The following is a 15,138-nucleotide window of genomic DNA, read 5'->3' as shown; positions in this document are numbered from 1 at the left end:
TGGTAAGCCCCTCCTATTATTATGTTATCCTTCTTTTACTCTTTAAAATAAAAAACCAAAAAAACAAAAAAACTATTAATTCAAAGATTGTTCAAACAAAGAAAAACAAGCTCAATAATTTTAAACTACCAGTACCCAGGAGGCTGAAGCAGGAGGATTGCTGTGAGTTCAAGGCCAGCCTGGGCCATACAGTGACCTCAAGGACAGCCTAAATTACACAGTGAGATCCTCTCACCAAAACACAAAACAAAACAAAACACTATAATTTATTGCTAACCAATGTCTGCTAATTATTCTCCATCCCTTGAGGGCAGAAAGAGTTTTCTTCTCAACATTTATATTATAACCGGGCATATTAGGATGAGATGGCTTGATTTAGCCTTCCCACTGCCTTTTTCTTTTCTTTTTTTCTTTTTTTTTTTTTTTTGAGACAGGGTCTCCCTATACAGTTCAGGCTGGCCTCGAACTCACAACGATCCTCCTGCCTCAGCCTCCCAAGTGCTGGGATTACATGCGTGTCCCACCACGCCTGGCTCCCACTGTCTTTTTCAATCTCATATATGAGGAAATTAAAGTCTCAGAGAGGTTAAGGGTCTTGTTTAAGTGTCTTACAAAAAAAATCAGTGAGTTAGAAGAGCTGCCTAAGCTGGGCGTGGTATCCCACATCTGTAATCCCAGCATTTGGGAGGCTGAGGCAGGAGGACTGCTTCGAGTTGGAGGCTAGCCTGGGCTACAAAGTAAGTTAAAGACCAGCCTGAACCGCATTGCAAGACCCTGTCTCAAACAGAGCACCCCTCCAAAAAAAAGAGCTGCCTAGAATGCAGAGCTGCTGACTCTGTGTGCTTTACATCCTTCTGAAAGCTGAGGACTGCTCTACAAGACCACTTCTAACTCTGCTCCTGACTCAGGAGGACTACTATCTTACATTCTGGAAATAAGAGTATGCAAAGGCATTCTGAGATGTACAGTACTAGCAAAGGTACTGAATGATGTATGTTTCAAATGGGCTACATTTAATGACATTTCTCTACACGGCTGATTTAGCTTTTTTTTATTCAACATCAGCCACTGGAGCCAGGTGTGGTGGCACACATTTGTAATCCCAGCACTTGGGAGGCTGAGGCAGGAGGATCGTTGTGGGTTCGAGGCCAGCGTGGGCTACAAAGTGAGCTCAAGGCCAGCCTGAACTGCATAGCAAGACCCTGTCTCAAAAAGACAAAGACAACAACAACAACAACAAAAAACCCAGAAGCCATTGGACTAAAGGCCATGGACAAAGCAGTGAGTACAACGCCCAGAGCTCTCTCCTTGCCTTATAAACTTTAACCTCATGCTGTAACTCTCAGGAATTCCAGAGACCATGTCTGCACATGAGAATTATGTCAGAGTTCCTCTGAATCCCTGGGTGCTACCACACCCACAACACAGCAGGTTCCCAGGGACATCTACATTACTCTGTTTCTCAGTGAGGAAAGTTCCCAGTGCTGAGTACTTACCAGTGAGAAAATTCCGCAGCCGCCCAAACTGTACTTCGTATTGCTGGGGTTCTGCCTGGCAAGGGGCTGCAGACACTATGTTGGCACAACCAGACTCTGACTGGACTAAAGAGGGAAAGACAAGATAGGAGTGGGAAGACAATTAGTAGCCAATTAGTGAATGTGGTGGGAGGAAAGAAGGGTGTCAGACCGAGACCATGTCAGCTGCAGGTGCTGTCTCGCTAGACTTGGAATGTGCTGGTCCTGATGAAATGCATAGGCTGTCTTGTCTCCTTCCCCCTCATCTGACCCAGAGAAATGAGGGAGAGGATAGGAAGGAAGAAAACAGGGCAGCTAAGCAGAAGAAGAGGGCAGGCCTGTGTGTCCTGGTGAAGTACATCTGGAAACATCTGGTTCTGTTTGACAAGAAAATGGCTGCCAACCTCTGTGCTGTGCACTGCGGCCTTCCAACCTGGGGTTTGTGCATTCCAGTTTTGAGAAATTTTCTCCAATCATTTTTAGTCACTCCCTACATTAATTGTGTATTGCCTTCACTACAGGACGAAGTGGAGGCCAGCAAAAACCTGATGATGTCCTCAGTGTGATCCATGGCTTGCTCTGAGACTATAGCACAAGTCTAGATGAATCTGCTCACATGTTCTTTAAAGCCAGATCCACCCATTCTTCTCACCTTCAGCCCCCAGAGAGTTGCCCTGCACAGAATCAGGGCCAGGTGATGGCTTTGGCATAGAATAGCAGGTGCCTCATCTCTAATACAATCAGGATGGCAAGGCCTGGAATGATTCCTTCTGAACTTGCCCTCACAGCCCTTGGTGTGTGTGCAGTCTCCTGCCACCTGCATTGAGTGCCCCTGTGCTGCTGATGGCAAGTAGAAGAGAGCACCACTGAGCTGTCTGCAGTTAAGACACAGCGGTTTTCAGGAAAGTCTTACAAGTTCAAGAAAGGATTGCAAGTTCTGTTTTCTGAGACTCCCGTGATGTCGAAGTTGGCTCTCCTGAGACTTTAACACTCCATATCTTTGTTTTTCTGCTCTACTTTCTAGGAAATTTCAACTTGCAACTCTTTTGCTGATTTTTTCTTTTAACTATTACATCTTTAGTAGACACTTTAATACATTCAGAGTGTTCCTTTTCCCCCCAAAGTATCATCTTACCTCTAGGCAACAATGATGATAGTTGGCTTCCTTGGGTTGGTGGAAACTGAGGGTGGGATGGTTCATCACTCAGAATGACCTGGATGGTCAACTTCGACTCTAATGTCTTTGTTTTGTTTTGTTTTTGTCCTGGACAAGCCAGAAACCTAAGGGACAATCTTTCACTTGCTTCCTTGAGTATGACTGGTTACGGTGTTCAGGATGGGCAATTGGGCGAAGCTGACTGGGAGAAGAGGGCTGGAGTCTCAACATTCAGTATATAGACATGCACTTCTTTCTGTGAGTTTGTGATTTCTAAAGAGAAAACTCCAAGTCCCTTGCGCTTTCTGCAGGGGAGAATGGGATACTGGAGAAAGGCATCTGGGAAGAAACCACAGCTAACAAAGACCTAAATAAAACAGGAACACACTCCAGATAGTAGAAGACATATGGAAGAGTGGAAACAGGGTCAACAAGCCCAAGGAAGCCAGCACACAAAGTACACAGAAATGGGGGTACGGATGAGCAGTATCAGGGGTCTGAGAGATAGTCAGAGCAGATGTATCTGCAGGAAGATCACACATGAAGGGGTGTTCCCTCCTTTTCCTTCCTGTCGCAAGGTCCTATAGATTCCTGAAACTTACTCTCTCCTCTCCATTTCCACTGCGACTTAGAATGTCCTCACTTGTTTCCAGATTACACCTTCTACTTATTCTCCCTGACGCCGGCCTGGGCCCTCTCTAGTCAGTACTGTCATCACCATGAACCTCCTAAAGTCTGCCTTCCATGCCTTGCATATCTGCTTCCGACTTGCCCAGGTAGGCTAAGATTGCCCTGAAACTGAAATTCTTCCACTATTGCCAATGTTGGCTGATTCAACGGGAAGTATGAAGTCTCTTAGGAAGCCTTCCTTGCCCTCTAGCCTAACCAGATGAGCACCTTCTCTACTCGTGTGTGCCAGAGCTGACCACACTATACCCTCCTACAACCTCTGACTTCCCACTGGAACAATCCCGGCTGTCACATTTTTTATTTTATTTTGTTAGTTATTTTTGGTCTTTTTGAGACAGAGTCTTGCTACATAGTTCAGGCTGGCTTTCAGCTCACTTTGAGTCCAGGCTGACCTTGAACTCGAAGTGATCCTCCTACCTTAGTTTCCCAAGTGCTGGGATTACAGGCACCACCACGCCCGGCTCCTGTTATATTTCTTAGCAGGTGTCTGCAGTAAAGTTTTGCTGATGAAAATTCCATCACTCAGATCCCCAGTTAGCAGAAAGACCAGGACAGAAACTTAGGACCAGGTTGCACTGTGTTACTGTTCCTGGAGGCTTCCCGCAGTGATGCAGACTTTCCAGCTCAGTGGTGCTCTCTTCTACTTGCCATCAGCATCACAGGGGCACTCAATGCAGGTGGCAGGAGACTGCACACACACCAAGGGCTGTGAGGGCAAGTTCAGAAGGAATCATTCCAGGCCTTGCCATCCTGATTGTATTAGAGATGAGGCACCTGCTATTCTATGCCAAAGCCATCACCTGGCCCTGATTCTGTGCAGGGCAACTCTCTGGGGGCTGAAGGTGAGAAGAATGGGTGGGTCTGGCTTTAAAGAACATGTGAGCAGATTCATCTAGACTTGTGCTATAGTCTTAGAGCAAGCCATGGACCACAGTGAGGATATCATCAGGTTTTTGCTGCCCTTCACTTTGCCCTGTAGTGAAGGCAATACACACTTAAAGTACAAAAAGTCCAAGTTCTTGACTCTGAGGGCAGTGTGAAGGGGAGCTGAACCAACTGCTACTACCAGGACTAAGCATGAAACCAATAAAAGAGGGGCAGGTGGTGACAGGTATTTGGAAGAGTGAAGTCTAGGAACAAAGGAAAACCCCGTCTGTTCATATATAAGAGGACCCAGGGCTGAGCCACTCCAACTCCACAAAGCCATTAACCTAGTTCATAACTGTTCTGAAGTACCACAGCAGCTTCCCCACATCTCCAATACTACACAAATTCAATATAAGAAAACCACATCACAGAAAAACCCGAACTCACAAAACAGGTATTCCAGATGTAGTCAAAATCAGCTTTTCTACAGAATCTGATTTCAAAACTACAGCAAAACAAATTTAAAAAATCTCAGGATGCATCTGCAATACCAGTATTTCCTACAGCTTATCTCAGTACTCTTCTCAGTTTGCAAACTTGAGGTCTGTGGCCAAGGCCCTTTCCCCAGGGTCTTGTAGGACAGGAACCCTGTAAAAATCATCAGGTACAGATAACACCGGCTCTGGGGAAGGAAGTACCATCCAGCCAGGGGTAGGAAAGAGCAACACTGGGAAGCCTGCTCTCTGTCCAGTAGAAGAAGGTACTCCATGCACCACCAACACAGATCCTGCTCCAGGCCCACATGGTCACCTGTGAGGTTGGCTGCCATCTCCTCAGCAGTCTGAGACAGACGCAGGCCTTGCTTCAGGGGGCCATCGGAATCCACATACTGCCGGCGCTTGAGGTAGCAGGACACTGCCATCTGGACGTGCTCGGTGCGCACCCGTTTCATGACCTGGACAGGAACCACAGGGTGAGAACCAAGAGGTCAGGTGAGGAAGACTGTGGCCACAGGGCTGCTTCAGTGCCCAGTTAGGACACAAACATAAAATTCTTTCTTTCTTTCTTTTTTTGTTTTGTTTTTTTTTCTGGTACCAGGAATCGAACTCACGACCTTGCGCTTGCCAGGCAGGTGCTGTGCTGCTGAGCTAAATCCCCAGCCCCAAATATAAAATTCTTGATCAACAACCTGGCACTCTTCCACTTTATTTTTTGCCATGGCTATCTAGCCAATTTCGATGATGCATACATACGCCACACTGGTTATCCCCAAAGTCAGTTGAATACCATGGTTTCAGTCACCCCATTGATCTTTCACTAGAGCTGCTAACAAGCAAGTAGGGCCAGTAGAATAGGGACAGTTTAAGTAGGCCTTTCATTTCTCCTTCCTGTTCTGAGACGTACTAATTAGCACTGAACCCACAAAACAAAATCAAAGACCTATGAAGTAGATATTGACAAAGTGAGAAGTCAGTAATGGGCAGGGATGTAAAACTTCTTTCCTAATAGCCAGGAAAAGTCTGTCAGCTCCTACTATGTTTGATTAGTATGTTTTCATTTTAATCAATTATCTTTCTCTGTCCTGTTTTATTTGAATTACAGGTACAAAAAAAAATCAAAACTGTAAGAGGGCATGTGCATATGTTAAAACATGTCTCATAAATTCCAGTGAGAAAGGAAAGTGGGCTGGGCATGGCAGCGCACATCTCTTATCCCAGCACTCGGGGGGCTGAGGCAGGAAGACTGTAGCGAGTCTGAGGCCAGTCTGAACTGCATAGCAAGACCTTGTCCCCCCCACCCCTAGAAAAAAGAAAAAAAAAAAAAAAAGGAAAGTGAAGTGGTAGGAAGTGAGCTGAAAAGCAATAATAATAATTTAGGCTAATTTGAGGGCTCATCAAAAATGAAACCAAAACAAAACAGAGGAGGACAGAGGTAAGAGAAAAAAGGGATTAGTTTTTTTTTATTACTAAGTTTATTATCAAGAATGATGGAAACTTCCAGTATTGCCCTGGCCTTAAACACTACCTTGCCAGAAGGAAACTGCAGCAGAAGCCAAATGGCATTGGGATGAATTTTCTAGGACCATGTCTGTAAAGTAAGATATATTTTTTACTAAACAATCAAAATATACTGTCCATTCTGAAGGTATATATGTGGCCATGCCTGCCAAAGTAACATTCTCTGAACAAGGGTTTCCAGGTTGGGGTGGGGGCCAAGTTTTATCACTGATATGGCTGGGTTTAAGTTTTCAGTCCAGCTATATGTAACAGCTTTTTCCTTTTGAGAGTTCCATTCTTTAAGATTTAAAATTCCACCTTCTCCAGAAATTTGCTATTTTTTCTTAAAATATTTTTCCAAAGTTCATTTCTATCTATAACTTTTACACATCTGCAACTTTTTAGTGTACCATACATATGAACAGCCAAATAAATGCTTTGCAGAATTACTGTGCAGACACATTGCCTCTGGATCATGTGTAAGTGCTCCTTCCTTCCAAAGGGGTCTGCAGCAAGACTCTGAAGACTCATTTCAGTTCTACAGAAGTCACACAACAGGGAAAGCAGTGAAGGTTAGAAAGCACATACACCTCTCTTTTTGAGACAGGGTCTCACTCTGCAATTCAGGCTGGCCTTGAGCTCACTTTGTACCCCAGGCTGGTCTCAAACTTTCAACGATCCTCCTGCTTCAGCCTCCATTACAGGTATGTACCACCAGGCCCGGCCCAGTACACACACATTTACAAGCAAAACATTAGGACATCATATTTATGTCAAAGTATGAGCACAGAGATTATTCTATCTATTTACTTTATTTCTGGATTACCACAAGGAGTATGAAACATCTGTCAGAAAGAAAGGACAGTGGGTTTGATGAGGTTGTGATTTAGTGATATAGCAAAACCCACTAAGCTGTGTGTGTGCCACAGGCCCAGCATCCCAGCACTCTGGAAGGCTGAGGCAGAAGGATTGCGAGTTTGAGCCCAGCCCAGATAAATCAGAGAGGCCTTGTCTCAAAATAAAAAAATAGGAGGGGGATGTAGCTTGCTGCAAAGGTCCTAGATTCAATCCCCAGTACCAAAATTTTTTTAAAAAGCACTATTACTTTCCAATACTGAACTATCTTTTTATTATGGAATTAGCTTCTCTTTATGATGGTCCATTATTCTTTCACTGTAGCAGTGAAATTTAAATTTTTAAATTAGGATTTTTAAATTAGTATTCTTTTTTTTTATTGCTCACACAAGGACTCTGATTCAGAGTGATAACCCTGCACTTAGCATCACTTGCCCAAAAGTGAAGACTGTTTCTTTGTGGCCATTAATCAGCACTACTGTATTAGTCTGACTATATCTGACTAAGATTTCTACATTCTCTAGCCTGGCTACACATGAATAGGTACATACACAAATAACTTCGCCCTAGAGCTCATGTGAACCAGTTAATTTGAGGGACCTTTCCTACATCCCCATAACATCTGCTAACACTGCTTTTAATTCTAATTCAAGAGTACCTAGTGTGCTACTCTCTCAAATCAGCCTGATGCCATACTTGGATGAGACCAAGACCTCTCCAGACTTTTACTGCCATCTCTTGTTGGTATGGCATCATGAATGTGCCCACACGTCTGTGAGAATTCCAATCAGGGCTCTGATAGGAAAAACTACATGTTCAGACATAGGATCTACTGATGGCAGAGAGAAAAGACACTGTGAGGACATGTTGTCCTCAAAGTGGGACAGTACACATGCGTGTATGCAGGGGAGGGGAAAGGACTCATAGGAAAGTTATTTTTTTAAAAAGAGTAAACAGAAACAACCAATTAACAATGGTAAAATCTGGTTGTACCTAGGACTGGGAGAAACTAGTCAGTGAATATTGATTCTAAAGAACATGACTCTATTGGGTGTGGTGGTGCACACCTGTAATCCCAGCACTTTGGAGGCTGAGGCAGGAGGATTACCTTGAGTTCGAGGCCAGCCTGGGCTATACAGTAAGTTCAAGCCCAGCCTGCACTACATTGTGAGGCTCTGCCTACAAACAAAAAACAATACAAAACAAAACAAAAAGAACATGCCCCAATTAACAGCCCCAAGTGGCAATCTCAATCCAATCAGCATTTCTGACAACAGACTCTTCCTGAGATTGGGCAGTGAGCCAATTGGAGGGCAAGGATAGCAAGGCAGGAATTGGGCAGTACTGTAACTCTTACATATTATGTGGTATATATACTGTTATGTAACTCAACTGCCAGAGATGTGATTTAATCAACCTTGTTCATTTTATTCCAATACACATAGTTGACGTGAAATAAATACTGAAGAATTCCTCAGAGAAACCAGCCCCCCCAAATGATTTTCATCATACTAAAATCCATAAATGGACATGTGAAGGGGAAAAAAAACCTCCTTAAAATAGATCCAAGTCTCTTGAGAGACTCAGAGGAATACTGCAACTTCAAGTGACTTGCCTAGCTTTTCCTATAATTATAAAATCTTCAGTGTAAATTAAGTTCAATATAGTTACATAGTTTTTAAAATATCAAGAGTTCCTGTAATTTTCAACTTGCATAATATTCCTTAATCTTTCAAGTGTCTAACACCCTTTTCCTCTATCACATTATTAGTACCTCTGGAAATAAAAATGAAGATTCTGACACAGTGTGTATCTATTTCTCATATTACAATAGCTGCCTATTGTTCCACCAACTCTTCAATAAAGTGGCTATGAAAGAGAAACCACAGCCATGCTCTCAACAATAACCACAGAAATATGGGGGCAAATTTTTAAAGGTGATGGCAATACAGACTTGGCCTGGTAAATATTGTCAGTAGTCACAAATCACATCCTAACCTTAACCACTTATGTCTAAATGCAAATGATTGGTAGAAGATGTTTGGGAGGCACCTCCAACCCATGTCACAACAGGCAGTGCACAGTCCTGTGCAATGCCCAACGCTATATGGACAGTCCCTCTCGAAAAGGGCAGGAGCACTGATCTGGGGTGATTTCAAGATAAATCCAGGAAAGCACACCATAGAATCAAGTCCATTTCTCGAGTCTGTTCACTGGATTTTTTTTTTTTTTTTTTTGAGACAGGGTCTTGCTATGCAGTTCAGGTTGGACTTGAGCTCACTTTGTAGCCCAGGCTGGTCTCGAAATCCCAATGATCCTCCTGTCTCAGCCTCTTGAGTGCTGGGATTACAGGTTTGGTAACACCACCACACCCAGCTCTTTTGGTCTTTTTGAGAGAGGGTCTCACTATGAGTTCAGGCTGTCCTTGAACTCACTTTGTAGTCCAGGCTGGCCTTAAACTCAAAGTAATTCGCCTGCCTCAGCCACTAGGGATTACAGGTGTGCCACTATACTGGCTAGATTTCTTTTTTTGAGTAAATGTGTATTTCCAACGGTAAATTTATGCTTAAAAACTGCATTTTTTGCTCTTGTTAAATAGGATTCATGTAAAGACCCTCCTAGGTGTTCAATTATTAGCTATCTCTATTTGTGGTATATCAAAAAGTCACTTTAAGTAGGACCTAAAATAAAAATCTAGTCTTTGCATTGATCATGATAAAGCTTTGTAAAAATATAAATCATAGCTGAAAAATAAATGAACCACACTACTCAGTTTGTGATAGCTCACTTAACTTTAAATTCTTTTTTAATTTTTATTGTTTTTTTTTCCCGGTACTGGGAATGGAACTCATGACCTTGCTTGCACTTGCCAGGAAGGCGCTGTGCTGCTGAGCTAAATCCCCAGCCCCCAAATGTTAGTAGTTTTTTTTTGTTTTGTTCTTCTTCCGGCACCAGGAATCGAACTCATGACCTTGCACTTGCCAGGCAGGCTACTTTGCCGCTGAGCTAAATCCCCAGCCCCTTAACTTTAAAATTTTGATAACCTTTCATATCAGTCTCTGCCCAGACTGACAGTCACACGCTTAAACTAGAAGCTATGCTGTTTCCCATGGTGTCTTAAGGAACAAAATGGCACATGAATGAGTTCATGGCTGGGACTCAGGAGGAAAAGCAGGACCTGGAGCTTTGCCAGCAGTGGGGAGCATATGGGAATCATGAAACACAGCAGAAGCTACCAGAAACATCTTCTCCAACGCCATCTGGGCCCTCTGCAATGTCCCTCAAGTCTTTTCTGGGCAATTACTTTCCATGTAGCATTTTCCCAGCCCTGCCATTCCAAATCTTTCCCCGTCTCTTCACCCTGCCCACCAGACCTGCTCAACTCAGTGGATTACTCAAGAGTAGTGTCCTCAATCCTGTCTGATGCAGCAAGCATTGTCACCACTGTCCTTTACAGTTGTGAACACTGTTCACCCCCCACCAAACCCTCTCCTCCCTTGCCTATTCCCCTTCACAAGCCTGCCTTCTGGTTCTCCTTGTCCACTCTCTGCTCCTCATTCTTCACACTCCTTATTGCATGCTACTACTTGCTGTCCTCAGTCAAACCCTGTCCTCAGCTTTAGAGCTTCACAAGGCATTTCTACTTAGAAAACACAAAAGCATCAGTCAGTGTGCTCACTGGAGAATTAATCTTCCCTTCAGAATCTCTTCTTGCTCCTACTTTACCTAGCCAACTCCATAGTGCTATTATCCTTAAAAGCAAGAAACCTAACCATTATCTTAAGATTATTTTCTTTCTCTTACTTCTAAGGAGCCAAATCCTACTCTAAACATGACTTAAAATCTTAGACTTAAAAAAAAAAAGGTTGCTAGGGTAATGGAACAATTCCTGCTTCTCCATTCTCACTGCAAGCTGCACAAGTCACTTCTGAACTGGACCATGTCAACACTCCTATCTCTATTTTTTTTTTTTTTTTTTCTTGAGACAGGGTCTCACTATGCAGTTCAGGCTGGCTTGACCTCACTTTGTAACCCAGGTTGGTTTTGAACTCACAACGATCCTCCTCCTGAGTGCTGGGATTACAGGCATGTACCACCATGCCCGGCCACACTCCTATGTCTAATCACCCTCTGAACACAACCACAATAAACAAATTTGCTGTTATTCCCAGGCCCTACCTCTCAAGAAAGGGTGGTTACGCTAGCCACAACTGATCCTCAGTTTCCCCAAACAGATGGAGAGTCTCCTAGGCTTTTCTCATCTTTTTTTTTTTAAGACAAGGTCTTGATAAGTTCAGGCTGGCCTTGAACTCACTATGTAGCCCAGGTTGGCCTTGTACTCCTGCCTCAGCTTCCTCAGCCTCTAGTGTGCTGGGATTACAGGCATGTGCCACCATGCCCAGCTTTTCTTATCTTTGAAACTCATAAAAAATAAAGGAAGTACTATCTAGCTTGTGCTCAGAATTCCTGAAAGTTTACTTCAAGCTCATGATTTTTTTCCCAATTTATGAACCAAAAAAGTCACACGTCTGATTCCTCCTTTAATACCTATTTTATACAGAAAACCACATTTTTACACAGTACAGAAAAGCATAGTACAACTTATATAAAAGGGATATTTATGCTGTTTACTAGTTTGACCATACAGGAGAACTTTCATGCATGCTACCTGACACAGAAGAAACAGGATGTTCTGCTCGCTGAGAGTAAGGGGAACATGTTTTCCTACACTTTCTACTGTCCCTGAAACAACTCAAATGTGAGGTCTCACAGATGCTTTAATGACATTAGCACATTTGTGTGTGGCTTAGGGGGGGCAGCTCAGTGGTAGAGTATCCACCTAGTGGTCATGAGGCTCTGGGCTCAATCCCAGCACCACAAAACAGAACAAAACAAAACACATTTGTATATGGGTGCTTATGTGTCTCAGAATGAGGTGATTTTCAGCTTTTATTCTGGAGTGGTACTGTCCCAAGAGCAACTCACAAGGATAGAAGTTCCTCAGTCTGCATTACTCAGTATAGCAGCCATCAGCCACTCAAGGCTTCTGAGCAATCAAAATGTAGCTAGCACAACTGAGGAACTGAGCTGTCAATTTTAATTAATTTTAATATAAGTAGCCATGTGACCAATGTACACTGTATATGACATTACTCTGAAATGAATGCAGCACCAGCTTAGCTCAAAAACAACTCAGGGAATATTTCATGACACTTCGTTAATTACAAAATCTCCCAAAGTTAGCGTTTTGCTTGTATAAGCAGAGGTGTCTTTATTACAAACACTGCAGGATTTCAGTGAAAGGGTAGCTTCTGTGTTTGACTCCTATATGAGGAATTACCCAGGGAAGTTATTTGTAGTGTGTTCTAAACTCTGCCAGTACACAATGTCTTTGCAATGTCTTTGTTTTGGTAGAAAAACAGAACAACAGGTAGTGGTAGAAAAACAGAGCAACAGGTAGTATCTGCTAAACTTTCAACTAATAGGTAAAATCAAATTTAAGAAATCTTACTCTTGTAATGGGAAAATTAGGCGGAAAAATTTTAGTCAACTTTAGGCATTCACACATCACAAAAAGGGTTGCAGATGAAAGGTGAATGTCTTTTTTTTTCCATCTTTTAAAGACAGGGTTTCACTATGCAGTTCAGGCTGGACTTGAACTCACTTTGTAGCCCAGGCTGGCCTGCAACTTGCAATGATCCTCCTCCCTCAGCCTCCTGAGTGCTGGGATTATAGGCGTGTGCCACCATGCCAGGCCTTCATACGTATTTAAATTTAAAGTATATACCAGTAATTTACTAATTCACAAAACAATTTCATTCCAATTATTCACACACATCTTAAACACTAGTGTCTGTGGATCAATTAAACCACTATGAATCATCAAATTCCACTTTCTGGACTACCTCACCCTCACATCTACTCAATTGGTCACCACAGACCACTTCCTGAATCCATACTCTGGGAGATCTCAGCAAAAGCTGTTGACACTCATGCAGGTGGGCAGACTTTTTCATTCATCATTTACTGTACTGATTTTGGCCATCTGTAAAAGCTGTTTCAATGGCATTTAAGATTTGTACTGTGTGATGTCTCTGACAATAATTACTGAATATTACCTGGTTTTCTGTTTTATAATTGATTTGGTAAGACTGCATAGATATCGCAAACTAGTATCAGCTGAGGTTGTATTAGACCAGTATGTCCTTCTCCACGGTGCCTAGTTGTTCAGACCAGTGCTGAGGGTCCTCTTCCAACTAAAATAAATCATTCAAAAAATGAAATAAAACAAAAAACACAACCTTTTCTCTAAAGAGGTCTGATTGGAGAAACAAAATCCAAGACAGCCTGCCTTGGAATGCAGCATATATTAATTACATACACTAGAATGCAACTTTCACAAAGGAAGGCTGTCTTAAATGATCTTAGGCTTCTTCATGCCTTCTGAAAGTGCTTAGTGCCTAGATTTGGATTAAAAAGCTGTTCCTTGCTAAACTGCCTACTCCTCCTACCCTTCCACAGACTCCTTGATCCCTGCACCCCCCAATAACCCTCTATCACAGCACTCACCATCTTGCATGCCACTAACACCTACCACCCACTAGTTAGCCACTCTTTTAACTGGTTCACATGAGGATCTCCTTTAAATTCGAAACTCTACAAGGTAGATAGCATTTTTCAGATGGGAAAACTGAGGTTCAAAGAAGCCAGACTATTTCATTATGTAGTTCCTGGGTGGAAATTTGGCTGTTGGGCTGTTCTCTCTCAGCTCTTACCCTTTACAGTACCCAGCTTCATTACAAACCCTGCGTTGGACCATGGATCCTGAGGGAGCAAGAAGTGAATGTGTACTAAATGCCTGGTGCAAAATCGGCAGAACAGTTACCACCTGAGTTGCTGGCAGTTCCAAGAGGCTGGAATTGTGACTTCTAGTACTGTGTCCTCAACAATAAAGGCTCAACACACGATCCTTGGTCCTCTCCCAGCTAAAATAAATCATAAAAAAAAAAAAAAAACGACCAAAAAACACAACCTTTTCTCTAAAGAGGTTTGATTGGAGAAATAAAAACCAAAAGCCAAATTACTAAGCAGTAACATCTTTTCCTAGTTTCAGTGACAGAAGCACACACAAACCTAGCAGAAAGGAAGGAACCTGCCTATACCAAAATACACTAACTTACTTTTAAATTGTATTAGTACATGTTTGCAGTATAGAATGATTAAATTCATTGTGGAGAATTGGTACAGGCACATAACACAGTTCAACCCCCCCCCCCAATTTATTGTGGATGACAAAGAAAAGAGCTTAAGGCAAGTCCGTCCACCTTTTGGTTTCTTGGCTTAACTATTTTCAAGGTAGGGCAGGCTTATAATTCATTAAAAAAAATGCAAGTTAACACATTGCTTTTAACAGAAAAAACCTAGGCCTACAAAGGATCTAGAATATATTTGCCAAAAAAGATATTGTAACAGATTTCTCCCTCTTTTTCATGACAGGCTTTCACTATGCAGCACAGGCTGGCCTTGAACTTATGATCCTCTGGCCTCAGCCTCCCGACTTCGGGGTTTACAGGTGTGCGTCACTATGCTTGGCTAACGGCTATTATACTGATACGCATCTTTCTTTTTCAGGGTACCTTCAAACAGGTCCGGCCTTAAGTTATCAAGCTGTTTTACAGAGAGTAAGCTAAGACTCAAGAGGGATATACAGGCCGACAGTTAGCTACGTGGTTGCAACCCTAGCCCACAATGTCACAAAGCTCTCCCCATGACTTTAAGCACCTCAGAGTCTACAGAAGCAGCAGCCAGAAACCTTTAACCTGCGCACAGTCTCCCTTCCCATTCCCGCTCTCAAGCAGACAGGGCTGTGCAGAAGCTATGTTCGGCCTCCGAGCCCTCAGCCCTGCCCAGGACCCGCACACGTGTGTCACCTCGCCTGGGACCAGCGGCCCGCCTGGGCCTCCCGTTGGCAGCCAGCTGTGCCCCGTCCGCGCGGGACTTGGGCGGACTCACCTCTCAGCGCCGGACCGCAGCGCCCGCGCGGGGCGCCGCTGCCCAC

General features: G+C 43.2%; 1 protein-coding gene across 5 annotated transcripts in view; it reads right to left on the bottom strand.

Moving 5' to 3' along the window:
• The window catches only part of Taf5l (TAF5-like RNA polymerase II, p300/CBP-associated factor (PCAF)-associated factor, 65kDa), a 37,842-nt gene that overhangs the window by 21,657 nt on the left and 1,047 nt on the right, over positions 1 to 15,138 (bottom strand). The window contains exons 1-3 of one of the 5 annotated variants that reach the window (XM_005405001.2): positions 15,093 to 15,138; positions 5,038 to 5,182; positions 1,497 to 1,601 (exon numbers count right to left, since the gene is read on the bottom strand). In XM_005405001.2, the coding sequence (XP_005405058.1) occupies positions 1,497 to 1,601; positions 5,038 to 5,179 (247 nt within the window). In that variant the 5' untranslated portion in view covers positions 5,180 to 5,182; positions 15,093 to 15,138. Of the gene's footprint in view, positions 1 to 1,496; positions 1,602 to 5,037; positions 5,183 to 6,252; positions 6,316 to 13,198; positions 14,560 to 15,010; positions 15,030 to 15,092 lie in introns of those variants that run through there. The other 4 variants (XM_005405002.2, XM_013504718.1, XM_005405003.2 and 1 more) reach the window with 4 other exon arrangements.

This window comes from Chinchilla lanigera, unplaced genomic scaffold, assembly GCF_000276665.1.
Source record: "Chinchilla lanigera isolate Chin_1 unplaced genomic scaffold, ChiLan1.0 scaffold00091, whole genome shotgun sequence".
Lineage (NCBI taxonomy): Eukaryota > Metazoa > Chordata > Mammalia > Rodentia > Chinchillidae > Chinchilla > Chinchilla lanigera.
Note: the sequence above shows the minus strand (reverse complement) of the source record. Positions and strands in the feature narration are given on the sequence as shown.